Genomic DNA, 21,008 nt, shown 5'->3' with positions numbered 1-21,008 from the left:
CCGGCCCAGCCCTGCAGCCATCACCGTGGCCTCAAAAACTTGGTCCCTACAAGTTCTGCAAAAAGGGCATTCCCAGCATCTAGAGATCACACCCGAGTGCAAACCTGTGCACACGCATTCACTCACAAACACACACTCACAATCCCGATGCCGCACAGTCTCTCCCAGCTGTGCCTCCCCCATGTCCCCCTGACCCCAGTCCCTCTGCTCCACAGGGCTGAGAAGGGTCTTGCCAGCACAGGGATGAGCAGCAGCACCAGGGGCAGCATGGGCGACCACTCCTGCTCCTCGCTGAGGGATCCAGGGGTGTCACACAGTGGGTTCTGGGTGCGTGAGAGGTGGCACTGTCCACTCCCAGATGCTGGAGCTTCTGCCACCTTTCTGCTGCCCCAGGGTCCTGGGGCTCCTGGGGGAACCAGCCGGGCTCCTCTCTAGAAACAGGGTCTTTATTTCCTTGCTCAGAAAAATAGATCCATTTCCAAAGTTAAAAAAGAGTTTAAAAAGAAGGAATGATGAAAGTGGAGGCTGGAATGTGGCTGGCAGTGGAGCTGTACATGAGATGGTGTAGATGGGGCTGAGCCATCTTGCTCAGTAGCTCTCCTCCTCCTCACGGTAGTAGTGGTACCCAGGGGGGTCCCCGCTCTGGTCACCAGCAGCATTGGCCACCTCACCCTGGCTGCCCTGTGGGCAGTACTTGGGGTCGTAGATCTGGCGGCCGAGGCCGAAGACCTGCCCGCTCTGGTTGGCGCCCTGGTTGGAGCCCATCTGCAGTGACATGGAGGAGTTGTCGCACTTCTCTGTCCCCATCTTGGCATCATAGATGTGTCTCCTGGTGCCGGGAGCTGTCATGCCCACCTGGAAGGAAGGATAGGATGGAGCAGGGCTCAGCTGTTGTCCCCTCCATCCCTCCCCAGCCCAGCGTGGAGACTCACCTGGCTGGCACACTTGTTGGTGCCCATCTGGAGGCTGATGGTGGAGTGGTCCATGGGTGGCAGGATCTGATTTTTGGGGTCGTAGAGGTGCCTCCGGGTGCCATAGGCCGTCATGCCGGACTGGCTGGCACACTTGTTTGTGCCCATCTGACAAAGGGGTCCAGTGAGGAGAGTATGTTGCCCCACTGTGCCCCTTCTCCCCCTGTCCCAATCCCCTCCAGCCCGGGGGGCACAGCCAGTGCTCCCTGACCCACCCCAGGCTCATGGCCAGTGCATTCTGGACACAGAGCCACAATGGTCCCAAACCCTAAGGACACTTGAAGCATCTCAAGCCTCAGGTCCCTCCAGCTGTGCTTGGAGCTGTGACAGTGCTGAGGATGTGACAGAACTGGACACCCTTTGCCCAGACCCCCACCCTGGGGACCCTGTGGGGTAGCCCACCTGCAGCCCGATCACACACTGCCCAGCTTTCATCTTGGCCTCATCGAAATTCCTCTGCTGCTTCTCTGAGTACTTGACGCCGATGTCCACACCGCTCTGCAGCCCCTTGGTCTTGGCCTGCCAGGAGTGGTTTTGAGGAAGGACAGGGGTCCCAGACCCACCACCCTCTCTCTGGGCATAGGGAGCTGTGGGGTCCCACAGGCACCAGACCAACCTGGGTGTCCCCACAGGGCTGAAGCCCCTCCCAAGCTGCTCACCCCCCCGGGCTCACCATTCCTGCCAGCGCCAGCAGTGACACCTGCACCTGCGTCAGGTTCCCACTCTCAAAAAGGTCGTTGGCTTCAAAGAGGTCCACGGGGTTCATGCCATAGCTGGCCATGGCCTTGATGAAGTTGGAGAGGTTCTCAAGCTGCGGGAGGATAGAGGGGTGAGTCCTGATGGGTGATGGCAGAGGGACAGTGGTATGTGGCAGCAGGGCTGCACCTACCTGGTGCCAGTTCTGAGCTGAGCGGTTGATCTTCCTCACCGAATTGGGCTGCAGTTTGTTCATGAGCCTGGAGGGAGGCAGGGGGACATGAAGCTGTGGCAGGCAGAGACATTGAGGGGCCACAAGGCACAGGCCCCTTCTAGGAAGGTCCAGCCCAGGCACACCCCATGTGAGGCAAATTCCTCCCCTCCAGGTCCCTGATTGTCCTCAGGGCTCTCCTCAGACACAGAAGCTTTGGGGGAGACTCTGGCAGGTCCCACCAGCATGGATCCAGCCCACCCTTCCCACCACACCACCTGGAGGGCTGGTGTCCCCCACCCAGCTGGAGCAAGGGCTGCGGGCTCTGCTCAGCATCACCCAGGACTCACTCGCAGAGGATCACCCCATCCTTCAGCCCCTTCTGGAAGTCAGGTCCAATCTGTTTTCCCGTGACGCTCTCAATCCATGTCCGCAGCTCAGCCTCCTTCTGTGGGTCATACTTCTGGGCAAGCTGGGGGGACAGTGGGGGAACAGCTCAGGCAGGGCCCCAGCATGCACCCCAAACTCCTCATGGGGACAGTTACCCCCTCCCTGGGGTGGGAACAGGGACAGGAGTACAAGGATGATGCTGCCAGCAGACACAGCAGCTTCTGAACAATTCCAAAAGTATGAGAAGGAACTGCTTGTGGGGTTTGAGGGAAGTGGCTCCCTGGATCTGTTCCTCCCTGTCCCCTGGAGCCGTGGGAGCCCAGCTCTGAGCCCCAGGGGTCCCAGCCACGAGATGCTCTCCCTTTCCCTTCCGGCGAGGCCCAACCTCCGCCACAGATTCCTCGGTCACCGCGGCTATGCCAGGAATGTGGACGCCTCCTCCCAAATGGAGACCAGCTGCCAGGGCCGGCAGCATCTCCGGCAGCATCGCCTTGGCCCTGGCCTGCAAGGGAAGGGAAAGGCCTCCTGGCCTATGGTGGGAAGGGCCTGGAAACCCCGAGTGCTGTCCTGCCCCATTCCGGCCCCTCCAATGCTCAGCTGGCACCTGGGGGTGACCCCAGAGCAGCCACCAATCTCTCACCCATCCTGTCCCCTCCTGGACCTGTTATGTGCTGGGGCCATGAGTTCCCAGGGATCCCAGACACAGGGAGACACTGGGATGGGCACAGTCCAGCCCCCCTATGTGGTAGGGAGATGCTCCAGCCCCAAAGGGGAGCTTAACTGATGCAGGATGCCGGATCACCCTAACAACACCACGTGTATCCTGGCTAAGGGATTCCACAGTCCCACCAGCTGATCTTCTGGAGCGTGAGCAGCTGCAGCCAGTTCCTCTTTCCTCCCCATGGCCAGCTCAAGGGTTTCCCAAGGCACGGGGGGAGTACAGGGGACCAGCCCCAGAGAGATCCCACCACAGCCCACTCTGCAAGGGCTTGCACAAACTGGGAGCATGCCACTGGTTTAACTGGTTCCCAGACGGTGATGTCACCTCGATCAGACACACCAGGGCAGTCGGACTGGCTCATGTCTTGCTGAATCGACACGAAGCACCAGGAGCACGCGGCAGCGAGGCTCTGGCGCGTGTCACCCGCTCCGCCGGGGCAGCCCAGCCCCAGGCAGGCCAGGGCCCGTTCGCTCCGTTACGAAATGCAAATCCCCTATGAGGCCAGGTAAGGAGCGCCCAGCCACGGCCACCACTTCTCACAGCCAGCACCACGGCAGCCACGTGCCTGTCACCATTTGTCCCTTCTCCTGCCTGAATGGCCCTGTCCAGGCAGCTCCTGTGTTCCCAGGCAGGACACACTCAAACGGGACCACCAGCCACCTGCCCCGGTGTGACCACGGCTCAATCTCTGCTTGCCTGGGGCCAGGCAGAGCCACCGACCACCCGGGGCTGCTGTGCTCCCCTGTGCCCTCCCAGTCTAGCAGGACCCCCATGTGCTGTCAAGAGGACAAGAGGGTGCCGGCAATTGCTGCACCCCGCAGCACCCGGCTCCCTCCTAAGGGTGCAAACAGCCCTAAAGAGGTTCCTATTCTTCTTTCCCCTTCCGGCCCCGCGGCAGTTCGGCGGGAGAGTCACCGAGGCCGCAAACCCCATCCCCAGCGAGGGCCGCGGGGACGCTGCCGGGTCGGAGCATCCCGCCGAGCGATGTGAAACTGTGGGGAAGCAGACAGCAGAGAAACTTCGTGGAGCTGGTCCGGAGCCCCCGGGGGACCGAGGCCATCGCCCCCAGCCCCGGGTGTGACAGGAACGGTGCTCCGCGGTTTGCCAGGGGCAGCAGGGCAATAGCAGTCACCGCACGGGAGGCACGTCCAGTGCCCAGGACCCCTCCCGGTCCCAGTCCCCCAAGACACCTCCCCGGGACCCTGCAGGCAGGCTCAGGGAACTCCGAGACCGGGAGCCCAGCTTCGGCATCCCCAGCTTTCAGAGACTCCGGTACACCGGGCCCTGCAGTTCTGCGTCCTCCCGGGAAGCCCTGGATTTCCATCTTCCCGGGATCCCCCAAGTTCTCCACTCTTCGTCAGTTCTGCATGCCTGGAGCACACCGGAAACCCCCCGGCTCTCCATAACCCGGGGTGCAACCGGGACGCCCCAGCGGCACCGGGATGCCCGGCTCCCCCGGACCTCCAGGAGCACCGGCAGCCACAGCGCCCGGTGGCCCCGGAACCCCCCAGTCCCCGCTTCGCCCCCGTCCGGTGGTCCCGGTACCGCCCGGCCCCCGCCGCGGCTCACCCTGTTCTTGACTTCGGCGGAGAGGCCGTAGGACGGGCCCTTGTTGAACTGGGAGCTGCTCATGGCGGGAAACGGAGCCGGTACCGGAGCGGGGAGAGGGCAGCGGGGCCGGTACCGGAGCGGGGTCGGGCGGGGCGGGGGCGGGTCCGGCCCGGCCCACCCGCCTTGATTGGACGGGGCGAAATGTCCAAATAAGGGCAGGAGCGGCCGGATCGAGGGGAGGGTCCCGAACCCCGACACTGGGATCCGGGAGGCGCCGGGAGGCATCGGGAGTCCGGGGGAGCCCGGGGCTGGAGACTGAGCCTGAGCCTGAGTTGTCGCCGTCCCTGGCACACGAGCACAGGGGCACACACATGCACCCGCCCACGGGCACACGCACACACCGACAGACGGGCACACGCGTGTGCATCCCCGTACACAGGTGTGGAGACCCCGACCCACGGGCACTCACACACCCGCACCCCGCGACCCACGGGCACTACGCTACACACGCACACACACTCAGAAATTCACTCACACACACACATTCACTCACATATTCACTCATTCACTCATTCACACATTCACTCACTCATTCACACATTCACTCACACACGCACTCAACGCTCACACGCACCTGCCTGCACGCACACACGGTCACGCACACACGCAGGACACGCGTACACATACCCTAAGGGTATACCAAGCCCGGACCCCACCCCGCTCTCCCCGCCCCGAACCCCACCCGTGCCCGTGTCCCCACGGGGCGGCATTGGTCCCACGCGAGACGGCCCCGCGGGGAGATGCCGGGACGAAGCAGGAGGGACACTAGGACACTATTCCCACCAGACCGCCCGCGGGGCTGGCAGCCGGCCCGAGCAGCCCGTGGGCAGCAGCCGGGGGTCCCCACGCAGCACTCGGAGGGCCCGGTCCGGCCCTCACACGGGATTTATCCGCCGTCCCCCTCGGTACTCCCGTTGTGAGGACGCGATGCCCCGCGGGTGGGTGAGACACGGGTGGGACTGTGAGTGCGCGAAGGCTGGAGGGGATGAGGGGCAGGGCAGTGACCCCGGCGGGCAGATCACGGCACCACCACCGAGCCCACACAAAGGCAGAGCCGGGAGTATCCCACAGGTGGGAGCCCAAAGCCCCCCATCCCACTCACCCCCACACCTGCGACCTCCAGAGGGATGGGGCTTGTCCGCCCTGGACGGATGGACACTACCAAAAAGGGTAAACACCCCAGAGAGTGGGGACCACGCCGGTCTCACAGAGTGGGGCTCAGCCCCCCACTCCTCTGTAAGCCCCAGGCTGCAGCACTGACCCCCCCCTCAAATATCCCCAGGAGTGCCGAGGTCCCGCTGCCCCCTGTGACCCCGCAGGGCAGCCAGGGTGCCCCCGGCCCCGGCCTCGCGCCTGGGTGCGCTTTCGGCTTTTCCTGTTTCAGGTCGGGCTGCGAAGCTGATGAGGAAACGAGGCGGCGTCACACGCGCCCTCCTGACACTGCGCCCCGCGAATGTGACCGGCGCCGTGAGGAGCCGGCACGGCGGCCGGGCCGAGCGAGGGGCTTGAGGGCAGCGGCTCGGCCCCCTGGGAACGATGTTCTCCCGGAAGAAGCGGGAGCTGATAAAAACCCCCTCCATCTCCAAGAAGAGCCGGGCGGGAAGCCCCGTCCCACAGACCCTGCCGGTGAGTGTCCGCCCTCTCCTACCCCTGCACAGTGGGGGTTGTGGGGGCAAGAGCACCCACGGAACTCCTGGGAAGAGCCACAGGGTGGCAATGAGGACCTGGACAGGTCCAGGAGGTCTGCAAGGAGGAGGGAAACGAGGAAGGACCCTACTCAGTGGGCTGCGGGGGAGGAATTTTGCCCCAGATGAAGGGGACGGAGCAGCCGCCGAGGGAGGCGAGATGGCAGGAAGGGACAGGGAGGAAATGGGGGGGTTGTGGCCGAGGGTTTGGGAAGGGCAGAGAGACTCCCAAACCTCCCTGGGGACCGGGGTGGAAAAGGGACGACGGTGGGCTCGGACAGCCCCGGTGCCTCGGCTCTGCCAGATATTTATTTATTGACGTCTGGACCCCCCCGCCGGTGCCGGAGAGGCCAGGAGGAAACGCTACCGGCCGGGGCTCCCCGGCGCACCCCACGCTGCCCGCCCCGCGCCTGCGCCCCAGTCCCGGTGCGTGGGGCGAGACCGGGCTGGCACGATGCGGCCAACGGCGACCCGGAGCCCACCCGCGGCTCCTTAGCAGGGGACACCCGTCCCCATCCCCGTCCCGACCCGCCGGGAGAGGGGCCTATGGGTGGCGGCCAGCGGGATGCTCGGCCGGGCTGCGGGCAGAAAAAGCTACAGCCCCTTGGCGGCGGCGGGCAAAGCCCACCCGCCCCAGCGCTCCCTGGACTCGCTGCCCCGCACGCCCGCCGTGAGGCTGACGGTACGGCCGGGGGGAGGGACGGGGGGCACCGGGACCGCTGCACCCCGGGGAACTGAGACAGGGCTGGGATGGTCGCAGGTATTTTGGGGTGGAGGCCTTTGTGCCCCGTTGCAGCCCCGTGGTGGTCTGGCTCCTGTGGGGCTGGGCTCCCCAGCTCGCCCTCGCCCGCAGAAGCCTCGTGCTCTCGGTGCCAAAAACACTTCCGGCAGCGCCCCGCCGGGGATGCTCAGATCCTGCGCGTTCTTGTCACACTGGGTGCCAGGGAGTCACTGGTGGGAGTTGCTGGAGGGGCTGAGAGGCTGCAGGGTCCTCTCCCCGTGCCCAAGGACTCTCGCTGGATGTGTGGCCCTCAAGCCATGAGCAGCCCTGGACAGTGCCGCTACCAGCCTCTCCCTCGGGGCAATTTTACCGCTAGAGATTTGGGGCTTCCTCCATCTGTAAAATACCTGGAACCCCCCCAAAAATAGCCTAGGAGGTGTCCGTGTCTCTGCCTCTTCCCCCAGCATGAGACCAGCTGAAAAAGAGGAAGAGATGTGTGGGCCGGATCCTGCTGCCATTTGGCTGTGCTGGGTTCCCAGCCACCTGGGATGGGCAGCCTCAACACGGTGGGCACTGGGGTGGACAAGCAGTGTCACCCACAAGGTCACTGTGTGGCCCTCATGACAAAAATGGACCCAGAGGGCCTGGCAGGGGCTGGTGGGTGCGGCCAGACAAGTGCCCAGGCCCTGCCCACTCTGCCTTCACCATTCCAAGACGGTCCCCGAAGGGGATCCCTACCTGGGGAAACTGAGGCACGACACAGCTGCAGGGTCTGGCACCAGCCCCCCATGGCAACAGCCTATTCCCCAGGCTGATGGCGTGGGGGGTCCCGCGGTGCTTCCGTCTCTGGGGTCCCCACCATCCTGGCTGTGCCCTCACACTCATCCTCGCTCCCCAGGACCTCTCCCGCAAGGATTGCCTGGAGGCAGCAGGCTCCAGCCTGGGAGAGCTGCCTCCGGCCAGCGCCAAGCTCAGCAGCAGCCCCAGCGCCGTGGGCACCCTGAAGCGCCCCACCAGCCTGAGCCGCCATGCCAGCGCCGCCGGCTTCCCCCTGCCCGCGGCCCCCCGCGCCGTGCCCAAGGGCCACAAGACCCCCACGTCCTACAGCCCCATGGAGGGCGGGGACGGTCCCTTCATCGACCCCGAGGACATCTCCCAGCTGCTGGCGGACGTTGCCCGCTTCGCCGACGCCCTGGAGAACCTGCGGGATGTGGTGCTGCGCGATGGTGAGTGCGGCCACCCCGGGATGCCCAGCGTGTGCCAAACAGCTGCACCGCAGCACCCCGGGACGGCCCACCCGTGGGTGGGGATATCTGCCGGGGCCAGAGGGCACCAGGACCCCCGGGGAGCCATGCAGGCGGAGGTGGTCGGTGGGTGGCTGCTGGAGCTCGGAGCCAGGATAACGCGGCTTCCTGCCGCGAGCTATTTTCATCCGCCCGTTTTCCTGTTTACAGCGCGGCCGTGCCAGCCGCCTGCCAGGGCCCCCCAAACCCCGCGGGGTGCCGGGCACGGCCCCTGGCCCCCCGACCCACCAGGATGGGTCTGCAGGCTCACGAGAAGCTCTCCCTACCCAAGGGGACACAGGGAATTCATCAATCCCGTGGTCTGGGGGCACATGACACCCTGCTGGCCGCCCCTGTTTTGCAGAAACCCCTTCCTGATTTAAGCTGGGATGGGGAGGGGGTTTTGCCTGGCCGGGTGGTGGGTGGGTGTTGATCCCCCATCCCAGTACTTCGCTGAGGGAAGTTCCTCACTTCCTAACCAGGCTGTCAGTCCCCAGCCCTAGCCCTGCACTGGGGGGTCCTGGCCAGACCCCTGGGCTGGCAACTGGTGTCACGGAGGGGAGGGTCTCGGGGTGGACCCAGCAAGCCCGCCTGGACCAGGCACATCCCTCCCAGCAGGGAGCGTCCATCCGGCAGGAGGGAGGGAAGGAAATGGAGGAAATTCCCAAACTGCTTTCAAGGGAAAAAGTTACTACGGAGGAAAAAATGCCTCAAAGGTCAGGCTGCCCCCAGCCAACTCCGGGCTGGGCAGGAGACACCCAGCCATGGCCGTGGGGAGGTGCTGGACAAGCAGGATGTGGCCATGCCAGTCCTGGAAAGCCCTGAGGCCAGGGGAATTTGCTGCATGGTGTGGGAGATGGCAGGACCAGACCTGGGATGAGGCTGGGAGGAAAACAGAGCAGAAGCACAGGGCAGGGACATGGGACAGGGATGTAGCATCTCAGCCTCCCTCTCTTGCAGACCCCAAAGAGCCCAAGCGGCCACTGGCCCACGAGTGCCTGGGTGAAACCCTGCGCATCCTGCGCCAGGTCATCAACAAGTACCCACTGCTCAACACCCTGGAGACCCTGACGGCTGCTGGGACCCTCATCTCCAAAGTCAAGGGTGAGACACTAGGGCTAGGAGATCTGTCCTACTGCCCTCCTGCCCCACACTAAGATGGGGAGCCCATGGAGGGGCTGCTGGGAGTGGAGCTGCCTCACGGACTGGTGGAGAGGGTGAAAGCATTGTCTGCCTCTTGCTGTGGTTCAGCTTTAAGGATGATGTAGTGTCAGAAATTACAGATCCCGCCTGGGGGTTTCCAGGCACAGCCACAGGAAAAACACTGAAATAATCAGATTCTGCTCCTGGCAGGCTCTCGTGTTTATGGAGCAGGGTCTGGGAGGTCAGATCCCGGCTGGGCACCACCTCTCGCCACTGTCACCCACGGGGAGGGGGTGGCTGCACCTACCACAGGCACAGCACAACCTTCTGAGTCACCCGTGGCTTCCTGGACGCCCAACCGCAGGGAACAGGAAGCTCTTGACGGGTAGCAGGAGAGCTGATCCTACAGAGGGATGGCAGAGAGTGGGCTTGCAGCAGACCCCAGCCCCACCCCAAGGAGCTGACCAGGGGTCTGCCCAGGAGCCGTGGTCGCTGGTGTCCCATGGCGTGGGAGCCTGCCAAGCGCTGTCAGCCCCAGTTCCTGCTGCTGCTGGTGGTTCCTCTTTTGGCTGCAGGGCAAGAGCCCTCCCAGAGGAGTTCATCCTGCTCAGAGTGGGGTCTGGAGGAGCCATGAGGCAGGGCAGGCAGTGGAACAGGTCCAGCAGCTCTTTTCCAGCAGCCCTGAGTAACGGGAATAAACAGAAACATGAGCCAAGGGATGCTGTCAGGGAAGTCAGTCCTGGGAGAAAGGAGGAGGACACTTCTGCACTGGAAAAATCCATTATCCATAGGGATGATCCTCCCCACTGCTTGCTCGACTCACCCCAGCCTCTTCCCCAGTCCCAAAGCCCCCTGATACCAGCATGAGCTGGCAGGCTTTTCTGCTGAAAAACCCTGAGACAGGGGCTCATGGCAGCAGGGCTCCCACATTTCCTCATTTCCAGGTTTCCACTATGAATCCAACAATGAGACGGACAAGCGGGAGTTCGAGAAGGCTGTGGAGACCATCGCCGTGTCCTTCAGCAGCACGTAAGGGAGTTTGGGCAGCCATCCCCTGGAGACAGCCTCTGTCACTGTCCCTGTGCTGAGCCTGGCCCTGCTCCTCTCCCCACAGGGTGTCTGAGTTCCTCATGGGGGAGGTGGACAGCAGCACCATCCTCTCCATCCCACCCAGCGACCAGAACCAGGTGAGGGATGCTCGCTTTCCTGAATGCTCCCACCGTGGGGGCTCAGGATCACACAGAGCTCTGGCTGCTCCCCTCAGCTCTGGTGTGAGCCCGGAGCAGGGTGTTGCTGCAGTGACATTCTCATCAGCTCATGGGCACAGCCTGGGCACAGGTGACTTCCAGCAGTGGCCAAAAGGCTCGGGCAGCTCCAGCTTCCATCCACCTGCCAGCCCCTCCAGCTGCTCCTCATCCTCTTGGCTGACCACTCCCTTTTCTCTCCCAATTCCCAAAGACTATGGAGAGCCTCTACGGGGGAATCCCTGGACCTGGAGGAGATGGTGTGCCTTCGGGCATGGACAGCTATGACACAGGTGAGCAGGATGAGTCTGGGTGCAGGGGTTGGGGTCTGTGCAGGAACCAGCACCTTCCCCACCATTGCTGCCATCCTGAGCTGCATGTGGCTCCTCGGCTGGGGAAAGGCAGCAGAGCTGGTGGCATCAGGGCTGGCATGGATATAGAGGGGTTTGCACTGGAAGCTCATGGAGTGTCTGTTCCACCACAGCCCGTCCTCCAGCCGAGGAAGTGGACGTGATGCTGCAGCGCTGTGAAGGAGGGGTGGATGCTGCCCTCCAGTATGCCAAAACCATCTCCAAGTACATGAAGGACCTGATTGGATATCTGGAGAAAAGAACCACACTGGGTGAGTTGGGGACAGCAGGTAGGTCCCCTCCAAAGTGGGGCTGAGCCCTGGGACAGGTTGAGGTCCCTCCTGGGGGAGGCAAATGCAGCCAGGGCAGTGGGAACTTTATTCCTCAAGTTCCTGATCTATTTTCCAAAAGAAGATTGGGTTCCACCAGGGAAATCCCAGCGTCTTGTGTATCTTTTCACTTCCAACCTTTTCCTTCCAGAGATGGAGTTTGCCAAAGGGCTTCAGAAGATGGCAAACAGTTGCAAGCAAACCATCAGCCAGGAAGTAAGTCCCTAAGTCCCCAGTGGCAGGCTGGATTAGGAGCCAGCAGCCCTGGAGAGCACATTCCATGTGCCCCAGCTTGGGAGGAGATGGGGGCAGCTCTCCAGAGCTCTGTGTGGTGAAATTCAGGATGGAGCTTTCACCAGCAGTCACCAGCCTCACCTTGCCTCTGGCTCTTTCTCCCTGAAGGATGCATCTCCCTGGGCTCACGCTGGGTGCTAGCTCTCAGGGAGATGTGTTTTTCCATTTCCCAGACCAACATGCCTTTCCTGTCCATCTACCTGCTGGCCCTGGAGCAGGACATGGAGCATGGGACGTCAGTTCTGCAGGGAGCCAACACCCTGCAGCACCAAACCTTCCTCCAGGTGAGGGGACAAAGGGTCCTTCCCAGGGCTGGTGGCCCTGGTGTTGCAGAGGTAGCTCTTCCTTAGCTCAGTCCAGAGGGAACCTGCATCCAGCACTTCCCAGGCTGCAGATTTTCATCCCACAAACCTGTGGCTGTCCTGGAAGTGACAGTGACCACCACAGGGCACTTCTCTTTGCAAAGCCTTGGCAAGGGCAGAGCGGGAGTGCTCAGCTCAGGGCATCATGGGGCTGTCCCTCCCTCCCTCCCCACACAGCCCCTGACAGTGAGACGCCTGGAACACGAGAAGCGCAGGAAGGAGATCAAGGAGCAGTGGCACCGGGCGCAGAGGAAACTGGTGAGTGACTGGGTTTGTGTTCTCAATCCCAGCCTGTGACACATCCTCCTCTGAGGACAATGGACTCCCTGCCCCTCTCCAGTAGCGTTGGGTGACTCTGCTGTGCTGGGGGACCCTGGCAGGAGCTGGTGACCCCCTTGCTGGGCTCCATCCTCACCCTGGCTCTCCCTGGCAGCAAGAGGCGGAGGGGAACCTGCGCAAGGCCAAGCAGATCTACATGCAGCGCAGTGAGGAGCATGACAAGGCCAAGTACATGGCGGTGAAGGCAGAGGAGGAGCAGCAAAACACGACCAGCAGCATCACCACCAAAACCCTGGACAAGAAGAGGCGGCTGGAAGAGGAAGCCAAGAACAAGGTATGGGGGTGGCAGCTCTGGAGCCCCTCTGGATTCTCCAGCGCAGCACAGTGATGTACCTGGACAAACACAGCCCAAGGGGCTGTTCTCATTGTTCTCCTCATCTCTAAGCTGTTCCCATCCCTTGCTCTCCCATCTCGCAGGCAGAAGAGGCCATGGCCACGTATCGCACCTGTGTGGCTGACGCAAATACACAGAAGCAGGAGCTGGAGGACACGAAGGTGAACTCCCTGCGGCAGATCCATGAAGTGATCAAACAGAGTGACCAGGTCATCAAGTCGGTGAGTGGGGCTGGGTTGTCCCCCCAGGGCAGGAGGTGGCTCTGAAGGTTTCAGAGCTGCTTCCCAGCAGAGCTGACTGAGCTGCCCTGTGGTATTAAACATGTGATCTCTACGATGGTATGGCGAAGACGCTCCATTGCAAAAATTTAGGGGTTTCAAACTGTTAGTTTGTTATGAGTTTACATAGTTGCAAGGCTCAACAAATGTGCTTAACCAACCACCATAGACCACGATAGTAACAGGCATCAGATGTAGCCAGCTTTGAGCCCCACAGTGTGAGCAGTTATTGGTTCTAATAATTGTTTTACAATTACATAACTTGTTTTTCCCCTCTAGTTTAGCTGAGTCATTCCCAGAATGCTTTTCTAGTTAGCCAAAGTCACAGAAGTGAGCAAGGATTTTACAAGGGCAGCAAGGCCCTCACTTTGCAAGGCCTTTCTGCTCTGCAACACTGCCCCTGTTCCAGAGGGCATTAGAGTGCATGCAGAGCTCCTCTCTCCCTCATGCTCAGAAAAACACCGCTCCATTCTCTCGATTTCCCACCTAACCTGGATCTCCTGCTTTACCAGCCCACCAAGCTCACATCTGTCCCTCTCCATTTCACTTTTAGGCCACCATCTCCTTCTACCAGCTCATGCACATGCAGACGGCGCCGCTGCCCGTGAACTTCCAGACGCTGTGCGAGAGCAGCAAGCTCTACGACCCAGGCCAGCAGTATGCATCCCACGTCCGGCAGCTGCAGCGCGGCGACGAGCCTGACGTCCAGTACGACTTCGAGCCCTACGTGTCCCACAATGCCTGGTGAGGGAGGAGAGGGGAACCATTCTTGGGTGATGCTCCAGCTCAGCCACGTGCCTTTCGTTATCTCCTGCCACCCACGCTGTCCTGCAGGAGCTAGGATGCTTTCAGCATTCCTGAAGGCAGCTCCTGCTGGGAAAGCTGGGGATGGAGCAGCTGGGAATTGCCCTCACATCCTTCAGTGGATGAGACAGGCTGTCGAGTATTTAAGAGACTGTGATTCCCAAGACTGGTGGATGGCAGCCATGGATAAGATTTCTAAGTGTCCTTCCTTCCTATCCACATTCCCTTTCCCCTCCAGGTCTCCCTTTAGTCGGGCACCGAAGAGCAACTTCAATGCCAGTGAGTTCTCCACGAGTGCCGAGGGGGCTGGGGCTGGCTCGGAGGGAGTAGCAGGAGCCAAGGAGTCTCAAAGTGGGGCTGGAGAGCGGAGAGGTGAGCCTGGAGCCCCAGAGTTCTGCATCACCTGCCCCATGTCCCCCCCAGCAGGAGCAGAGTAGGACCCCCAGGATACTAGGGCCTTTGCTGGGAGCAGCAGAATGGGTTGGGAGCCTCCCAAACTGGATTTCCTGAAAGACACTAAATCAGATCTGTGGCATTTTGCTCCCTAACTCACCATTTTCCATCTTCCCATCTCCCCTTGCTGGATATTACTGGAGGCACCAAACCCCTCCAGCCCCTTCACCAGCAGCTTCTCTTAGTCATCCCAGTTTCTCCCAGCATCCAGACTGTTCTCCAGCCATTCCCTCCCAAACAAAGACAGCAATCCCAAAGGACTGTGTGTTCTCTCTGCAGGTGGGAGGGGACACCAGGTCCACAAATCCTGGCCAACCTCTGTCGCTGACGCTGACAGCAGCCTGGATTCCAACACAGGTAGGTACAGGAGCAGCCCAGGAGCCACTCCCAGTACAACCAGTCTAAACCCAGAGCATCCCAGTAAGGCAGGACTGTCCCTTGTTTTACCTGCCTTGTGAGAACACTGTTGTAGATGACTGTGCTGACCGCAGTCTCTGATGGGATGGAATAGGGTGGGATTTGATGGGATGGAGTGAGCTCTCAGAAGAGAAGCAGCTTTGCAGGTGATTCACTGGTTTGTGGGTTTTCCTTGGACAGGTGAATTTGGCCACAAGCTCCAGCGGCTGTCATCTGATGGCACTGTGTCCTCCAGTGAGGAGCTGGAGGAGAAGGACGAGACCACCACTCCCTTTGAGCAGAGTAGGTGACAGAGTGGGAGATGACAGTGCTGCTGCCACACTCCCCACCACAGCAGAGCTCCCTGGGGGCTGCTTTTCCCAAATGCAGTATTTCTGGAGGCAAACCCAACAATTGCTGGAGTTTCCTGACAGTGTCCCTGGCAGCACTGCCTTTCCCAAGGGATGCACCCTTCTCAGAACAATGACAGTGACGGTCCTGCTCCAGCTGTGCCTGACCTCACATTTCCTTTCCCCTAGGCATCAATGGGATCACCCCAGAGCTGGCAGCTCCCACGGGGCCCTTCCGGAATGTTGGTTTATCCAAAGCTGCCCAGACCCATCGGCTGAGGAAGCTCCGTGCTCCTTCCAAATGTCGGGAGTGCAACAGCTACGTGTACTTCCAGGGAGCCGAATGTGAGGAGGTGAGCTGGGGGAACTGAGGGTGAAACCCACTTCTGACTATGTTCAGCAGGATATTTTTCCCATGGGGAGGGTTCCACGTGGAAAATGGAGCTTTCCCTTGGTCCTGTGCCATCTCCAAGGCATTTTTACTGTCTCCCACCGTGCTCCAAGCAGTGCCTTGTGTCTCTGTGGCTGCTCCCCACCTCCATGTGTTTCTCTCTCTCTTCCAGTGCTACCTGGCCTGCCACAAGAAGTGCCTGGAGACCTTGGCCATCCAGTGTGGGCACAAGAAGCTCCAAGGGAAGCTGCAGCTCTTTGGGCAGGATTTCATGAAGGCGTCTCGGGGCAGCTCGGATGGAATCCCCTTCATCGTCAAGAAATGCATTTCGGAGATTGAGAAGCGTGCTCTGAAAACCAAGGTGAGTCACACTTCCCTCTCCTCCTCCTCCTCCTCAGCTGGCTCAGCCGCCAGCCCTTGGAAGGATTCTCTGGAAAACCAACAGGCTCGATTTCAGATTTCCACAGGGCATGGAGCCAGGGATGAGCTTGGCTCAGATACCCCAAACTCTGCCTTTGGAAACTCACCTCTCCTGCCTCTCGCTTTCCTGTGAAGCAGGAATGACTGAGCTGGAAGGAGATACCCCAAAATGTCTTCCCAGAGGGATTTCCCACCCCAGAAGGGGTGGATGGGACCACACAGCTCACTGTGTCACGAAAACATGAAGAGGAACCTCTTCCCTTGCTTCAGCTCCACTTTTCTCTCTTTCACAGGGCATCTACAGAGTTAACGGCGTCAAGACCCGTGTGGAGAAGCTTTGCCAGGCCTTTGAGAATGGGAAGGAGCTGGTGGAGCTGTCCCAAGCCTCCCCTCATGACATCAGCAATGTCCTGAAGCTCTACCTGAGACAGGTGAGGTGCTGGGGGTGCCTCGTGGGGGGAAGGAGGAGAGGTGACCAGAGGAACCAACCTGGCAGGAGGAATTCTGCACAAACCGGGCTCAATAATGGGGTGGCTGGAAGGGACAGGGGTCCTTCCCAGCAGGGAGTTGGTTGGCCTTGGGGATGGGGCCACAGTGGCCCCCCCAGCTCATCCCACATGGCGTCACTGCGGTCACAGCCGCAGCACAGCGACTTGCCCAAGCACCAAACAAGGAACGCTCTGCCCCTTCCAATTGGGGAACTGGGTAGCCAAAAAGGGAAGGGGCCGGCAAAGGTCACCCTGCATGGGCTGAGTCACGTCCCCTCAGGGTGGGCTCTGCCCCTGGAGTCAAACTGGGGTGGTCTTGGTGGGGTCTCTTCAGGTCACCCTGAGGTGGACTAAGTGGGGTTTCTGCCCCTTGGGTCATCCCAGGGTGGGTTTAGTGGGGTCTCTGCCCCTGAGGTGGACTAAGTGGGGTTTCTGCCCTTTGGGTCATCCCAGGGTGGGTTTAGTGGGGTCTCTGCCCCTGAGGTGGACCTAGTGGAGTTTCTGTCCCACGGGTCACCTTGGAGTGGGTTCAGTGGGGTCTCTGCCCCTCGTGTGTGTTCAGTGGGGTTTCTGCCCCTGGAATCACCCCAGGGTGGGCTCAGCCCCATCACCCCCTCCCCTACCCAAACTGTCTTGCAAACAGCTTCACCCACATCCTCCAACAGCCACCACAGCAAGGCAGGAGCGAAACGGAAGCTGCTTCTCCCTCGCAGGCAGCCGTGGGTTAACTCTTTCGTGCTGCGTTTTTCTGTAACTCCTCCCAGGGGCAGCTCTGTGTTACCTCGCAGGGGGAGCTGTGTCCTGGGGCTCCTGCACAGCAGGAGTCAAGGACTATGAGTTGCCTCCGTGGTTTCTCCAAAGAAAGTGGAGTGGAATGAGGGGGAAATCAGTGCTGAGCCCTAGCCAGACCCCTCGCTGCAGAGAAATGGGTTAAACTCCCTCTGTAAAGTGGTGGATGGAGGGAACCCACTCCACTGTGAGGCAGCCTGCCCCCAAAACATCCGTTTAAGCCGCTCTGAAAACATCCCCAGCCATGTGGAACACCCAGCAGTCAACACCAGCTCGGCTGCTTCACACAGACTTCAAAGCAGAGTTTCCCCCGCCGCAGCCCCACCTCTGCTGCAGGCTGTGCCCTGCACATCCTGCGCCCTGCATATCCTGCCTCCCCCACCCAGAGCAACCCATCCCTGTACCCTTCCCAGCCACCTCCTGTTGCTGGAAAACCTGCAGCTGGGCCCACCCCAGTCAGGGCTTTTCCACGAAAAAAGGGAATCCCTGCACCTCAACTCAGCAGGGACACCCACGCGTGGATCAAACGCTGCTTTTGGCTTGAACTTCACAAGGGTTTCTTGGCCAGGACTAACGAGGCTGGATTGACACGCTCCAGGCGATGGATAAATAAACATCACCTCTGGGTAAAGCACTGCTGGTCACAGGCTCGTTGAATCCTGGAGTGGAAGGGATGTTAAAAGTTCTTCAAGCTGGCCTTGAGCACTTCTAGGGATGTTTTCTCACTCCCAGGTGTTCCCAGCTTGGGAGAGATCCATGTTTGATGGAAGTAGGAGCTGCTCCCAGGACCGGGACCATTTCTTCTCTTTTCCCTGCAGTTGCCAGAGCCCCTCATGCCCTTCAGACTGTACAACGAGCTGATGGGGCTGGCCAAGGAGAGCCTGCAGGGCGGTGAGGCCAAAGGCAGGAGCGGGAAGGGTGGCCCTGAGCTGGTGGACAGAGGAGCTGACACTGACCCGGTGGTGCTGAGCCTGGTGCTGAAGCTGAGGGAGCTGCTGAAGGAGCTCCCCTGCGAGAACATGGCCACACTCCAGTACCTCCTGCAGCACCTGAGGAGGTGAGAGGGGCATGGCCAGAGCCTGTGTGGTTGCTGAGCACCTTCCCTTTCTCCCCTGGAGTGGGGAGGTGAGTGCAGCTTCCCCACTGGAGTCAGGAGGAAAGTCAATGGCTGCAGCTGCTTCTCTCCCACTCATGGAGCTCAAGTTCTCCAGTTCAGGATCTCCCCCAGCCCTGCCCATCCAGCCTTCTCCCTCCTTGCTCTCACAAGCTGTTCCTCCCCTTCCCACCCAGGATCGTGGAGGTGGAACAGGACAACAAGATGACCTCAGGCAACCTGGGCATTGTCTTTGGGCCAACGCTGATGCGCCCCAGGCCCACAGATGCCACCATTTCCTTGTCCTCGCTGGTGGATTATCCCCACCAGGCTCGGATCATCGAGGCACTCATCATCTTCTACCCCACCATCTTTGAGCACAAGGAGATGTCGCCAGCTGAGGCTGGCAGACGCGGCTCAGGTGCTAAGGAGGAGGTGAGCAGCAGTGCTGATCAGGTAGGAATCAGGGAGGGGACATTCCATGAACCTTCTCCGGAGCCAGTTCTCAGTGAATGAGAACTCCCTGTGGCCTCACCACTGTCCCTGCTTCCTCCCAGGCCCATGCAAGCTCCCAACCCACGGCTCCCCTCAGCACTGGCCCCTACCTGGAGCTGCCTTCGGAGAAGGGGAGTTTGGCTTTCAGCGCCGACTCGCTCACAGGTCAGTGAGAGGCACTGGGGGTTTCTGGTGGGCACAGGTCCCTTTGGAAGGACACACAGACCCTTCCCCTGCCTTGGGGAACCTGGCAGGGGCTTCCCACTGCTGCCACAGTGCTGGACCAGAGCACAGCACAGAATTCCTCTGTCCCACAGAGTCCGGTGACCGCTCCGTGGACTCAGACTCAGAGCTGGAGGACAGTGGGGAGCCACGGACACACCTGGCCAAGCAGGAGAGCGAGACCAGCACGGAGGAGGCTCATTTCTGTGATGAGGGGAGCGAGGGGCTGAGGAGCCGGAGCTGTAGCGTGGGCCAGTCGGATGTGGAGGGCTCCACTCTCCGCTGCTGCAGCCCTGGGGATGAGCAGAGTGATGTGGAGGAAGCTCCTGAGAGCTGCAGCCCCACTGCCCCAAGGGATGCCACAAACCAGCCCAGCATCCCTCGGAGCCACGGCAGCCACGAGCTGCAGCCCCGGTGCATCTGAGCCACTGGACAGAAACACCATGGACACTGGGATGGGTGAAGGGACAAATCCCAGACTGCCCAGATGCAGGAAACTGGAATGTGGAGGGGTGGGAGAGATGCACAGCAGCGTGGAGGGTTTGGTGTGTCAGCTGCAGGTAAGTCCTGGCTGGAGCTTTCACACAAAACCCCTGAGCCCCTCAGCACCCAGCCAGGGAATGGGGTCACATTGCCGGGACTCCTGGCTCAGCCAGGGCCATGAAGCACCTTCCCTGGGAGGCTGGGCAGACCTTCCGCTTGTTCAGGACTGGGAAGGATCCCAGGGCAGTGCTGTGCCTGTGCCAGGTGTTTCATTTTCACTGTGCTCCTGAATCCCACAGCTGTGCTGTGAGACTGAGGTCAAAGGACCTGGTTGACCTTGAAGGGTGAGGCTGGAAGGGAGCCAAGGCTGCCAGGGGTGACAAGAGGGACAGTTCCTCAAGATGGGCAGGAGGATGGCACTGCAGGGACAGATGGAACCAGAGGCAGCTCACCCCAACGGATACAGGCAGGGCAGTGCTGGGATGAAGCCCCTGCACCATCTCACCCCGAGCCAAGCTTGGCTGTGGGGCTGTGCCATCTGCCAGGCTCTTGGAGGATGTCCCTCACTGACACCTGACTGTAAATGGAGTCCAGGATGGATTTCCTGCCCCAAAACCACCAGGGCTCCCCCAGCACTATGTGGTCCTGGCCCAGCTGGTGGCATCTGCACTGCTGCTTGGATTGATGTGGGCATTTGGAGTCATGGGCATTTCCCTCCTTGCCAGGAGCTGTGGACAGCCTCGGGGCAGGCTTGCTTGGCTGCAGGGTCCTGAGCGCTGCTGAGCTCTCAGAGTTTGGTTGTACAGTCATTTCATCTCTAAAAAGCTGTGCTGCAAGTCCAGGACTAACCCCCTCTGCTCCTGGAGCTGGGCAAGGAGCAGGTCCCCATGGGGAAGTACCTTTTCCTCCTCCTCCTCCTCCTCAGGGCCACCATGGCCTGGATCCAGCCCCAACCCCAGCCAGTGTAATCTTGAGCTTCATTTTGTGTAAAGACATGAATCAACCCTTCAACATGACTCCACTACCTCTTCTGGCAAAGGGACTAAAGCCAAAGTGGTTTTGTTTTTTAAAGCTATGAGATTTTCCTGCACTGAAGCACAGAGAAACAAGTAAGAGTTTGAGCTTGGAATGAGCTGAGAGCCATTTCCTTTGTACTCCTGTTTGTGGGAGACAGACCAGGTGGTGTTGGGGGGTCTCAGACACCTCAGTACTGCAGAACCATGCGATGGACAGGAGGTTTGAGCCCTCTGAGGCCGATGGAGACTCATCTCAGCAAAGGTACATAAACCCAGGTTGACTCACAGGTTTGGAACTGAGCCAGGGAAGAGCTGGAGATTCCCAGCTGTTATGCTCTTCAGCTCTTCCACAGGATGGTTGGATTTTTCCAGGGCAGCAGGAGGATGTGGGAATGCTGCTGCCACGGCGGTACTGTGTGCGTGTGGGTGAGGATGAGGAGGGTGAGTGTGAGTGAGAGAAGGGGCTAAAGCTGTGCTTGAGCTTCCCATGGCAGCAGCTCCCTCCTGGTTGTGTCGATTCTGTATTTGTCCCGACAGGCCTGTGCTGCTGCATGATGCTGTGTTCACATTGACAAGCTTCCATAAAAACCAATAAAACCAGTGTGTTCTGAGCTGTGTTTGTCCTGGAGATCAGGGTCTTCCAGGC

At 60.5% G+C, this 21,008-nt stretch overlaps 2 protein-coding genes across 5 annotated transcripts; one reads left to right on the top strand and one right to left on the bottom strand.

The window, feature by feature from the left end:
- Positions 1-430: 430 nt before the first annotated feature.
- CNN2 (calponin 2) lies at positions 431-4,717 on the bottom strand. Its single transcript, XM_085040718.1, has 7 exons — positions 4,559-4,717; positions 2,229-2,350; positions 1,861-1,927; positions 1,645-1,782; positions 1,374-1,490; positions 933-1,079; positions 431-855 (listed from the first exon to the last, which is right to left on the bottom strand). Exons 1-7 carry the CDS (start codon positions 4,619-4,621, stop codon positions 589-591), a joined length of 921 nt encoding a protein of 306 aa, XP_084896844.1. The 5' UTR covers positions 4,622-4,717; the 3' UTR covers positions 431-588.
- An 853-nt stretch (positions 4,718-5,570) lies between these two features.
- ARHGAP45 (Rho GTPase activating protein 45) lies at positions 5,571-20,973 on the top strand. 4 transcript variants are annotated; one of them, XR_014846281.1, is made up of 24 exons: positions 6,283-6,967; positions 7,905-8,232; positions 9,250-9,393; positions 10,377-10,461; positions 10,547-10,619; positions 10,891-10,969; positions 11,161-11,298; positions 11,507-11,571; positions 11,823-11,933; positions 12,189-12,269; positions 12,445-12,624; positions 12,768-12,905; positions 13,516-13,706; positions 14,005-14,138; positions 14,499-14,576; positions 14,817-14,918; positions 15,155-15,318; positions 15,529-15,717; positions 16,070-16,207; positions 17,872-18,110; positions 18,344-18,602; positions 18,704-18,806; positions 18,959-19,423; positions 19,545-20,973. XR_014846281.1 is itself a non-coding variant. In XM_085040717.1 (23 exons), exons 1-23 carry the CDS (start codon positions 6,137-6,139, stop codon positions 19,285-19,287), a joined length of 3,438 nt encoding a protein of 1,145 aa, XP_084896843.1. In that variant the 5' UTR covers positions 5,571-6,136; the 3' UTR covers positions 19,288-20,973. The 4 variants fall into 4 exon arrangements, 3 of the variants coding, with proteins under 3 accessions (XP_084896843.1, XP_084896842.1, XP_084896841.1); XM_085040717.1 differs by lacking the exon at positions 6,283-6,967 and adding an exon at positions 5,571-6,226 and having other exon boundaries at positions 18,959-20,973; XM_085040716.1 differs by having other exon boundaries at positions 18,344-18,581; positions 18,959-20,973.
- Positions 20,974-21,008: the final 35 nt, after the last annotated feature.

This window comes from Lichenostomus cassidix, chromosome 28 (assembly GCF_008360975.1).
Source record: "Lichenostomus cassidix isolate B80296 chromosome 28, HeHo_3.0, whole genome shotgun sequence".
NCBI lineage: Eukaryota > Metazoa > Chordata > Aves > Passeriformes > Meliphagidae > Lichenostomus > Lichenostomus cassidix.
This window is presented reverse-complemented; position numbering and strand designations above follow the sequence as displayed.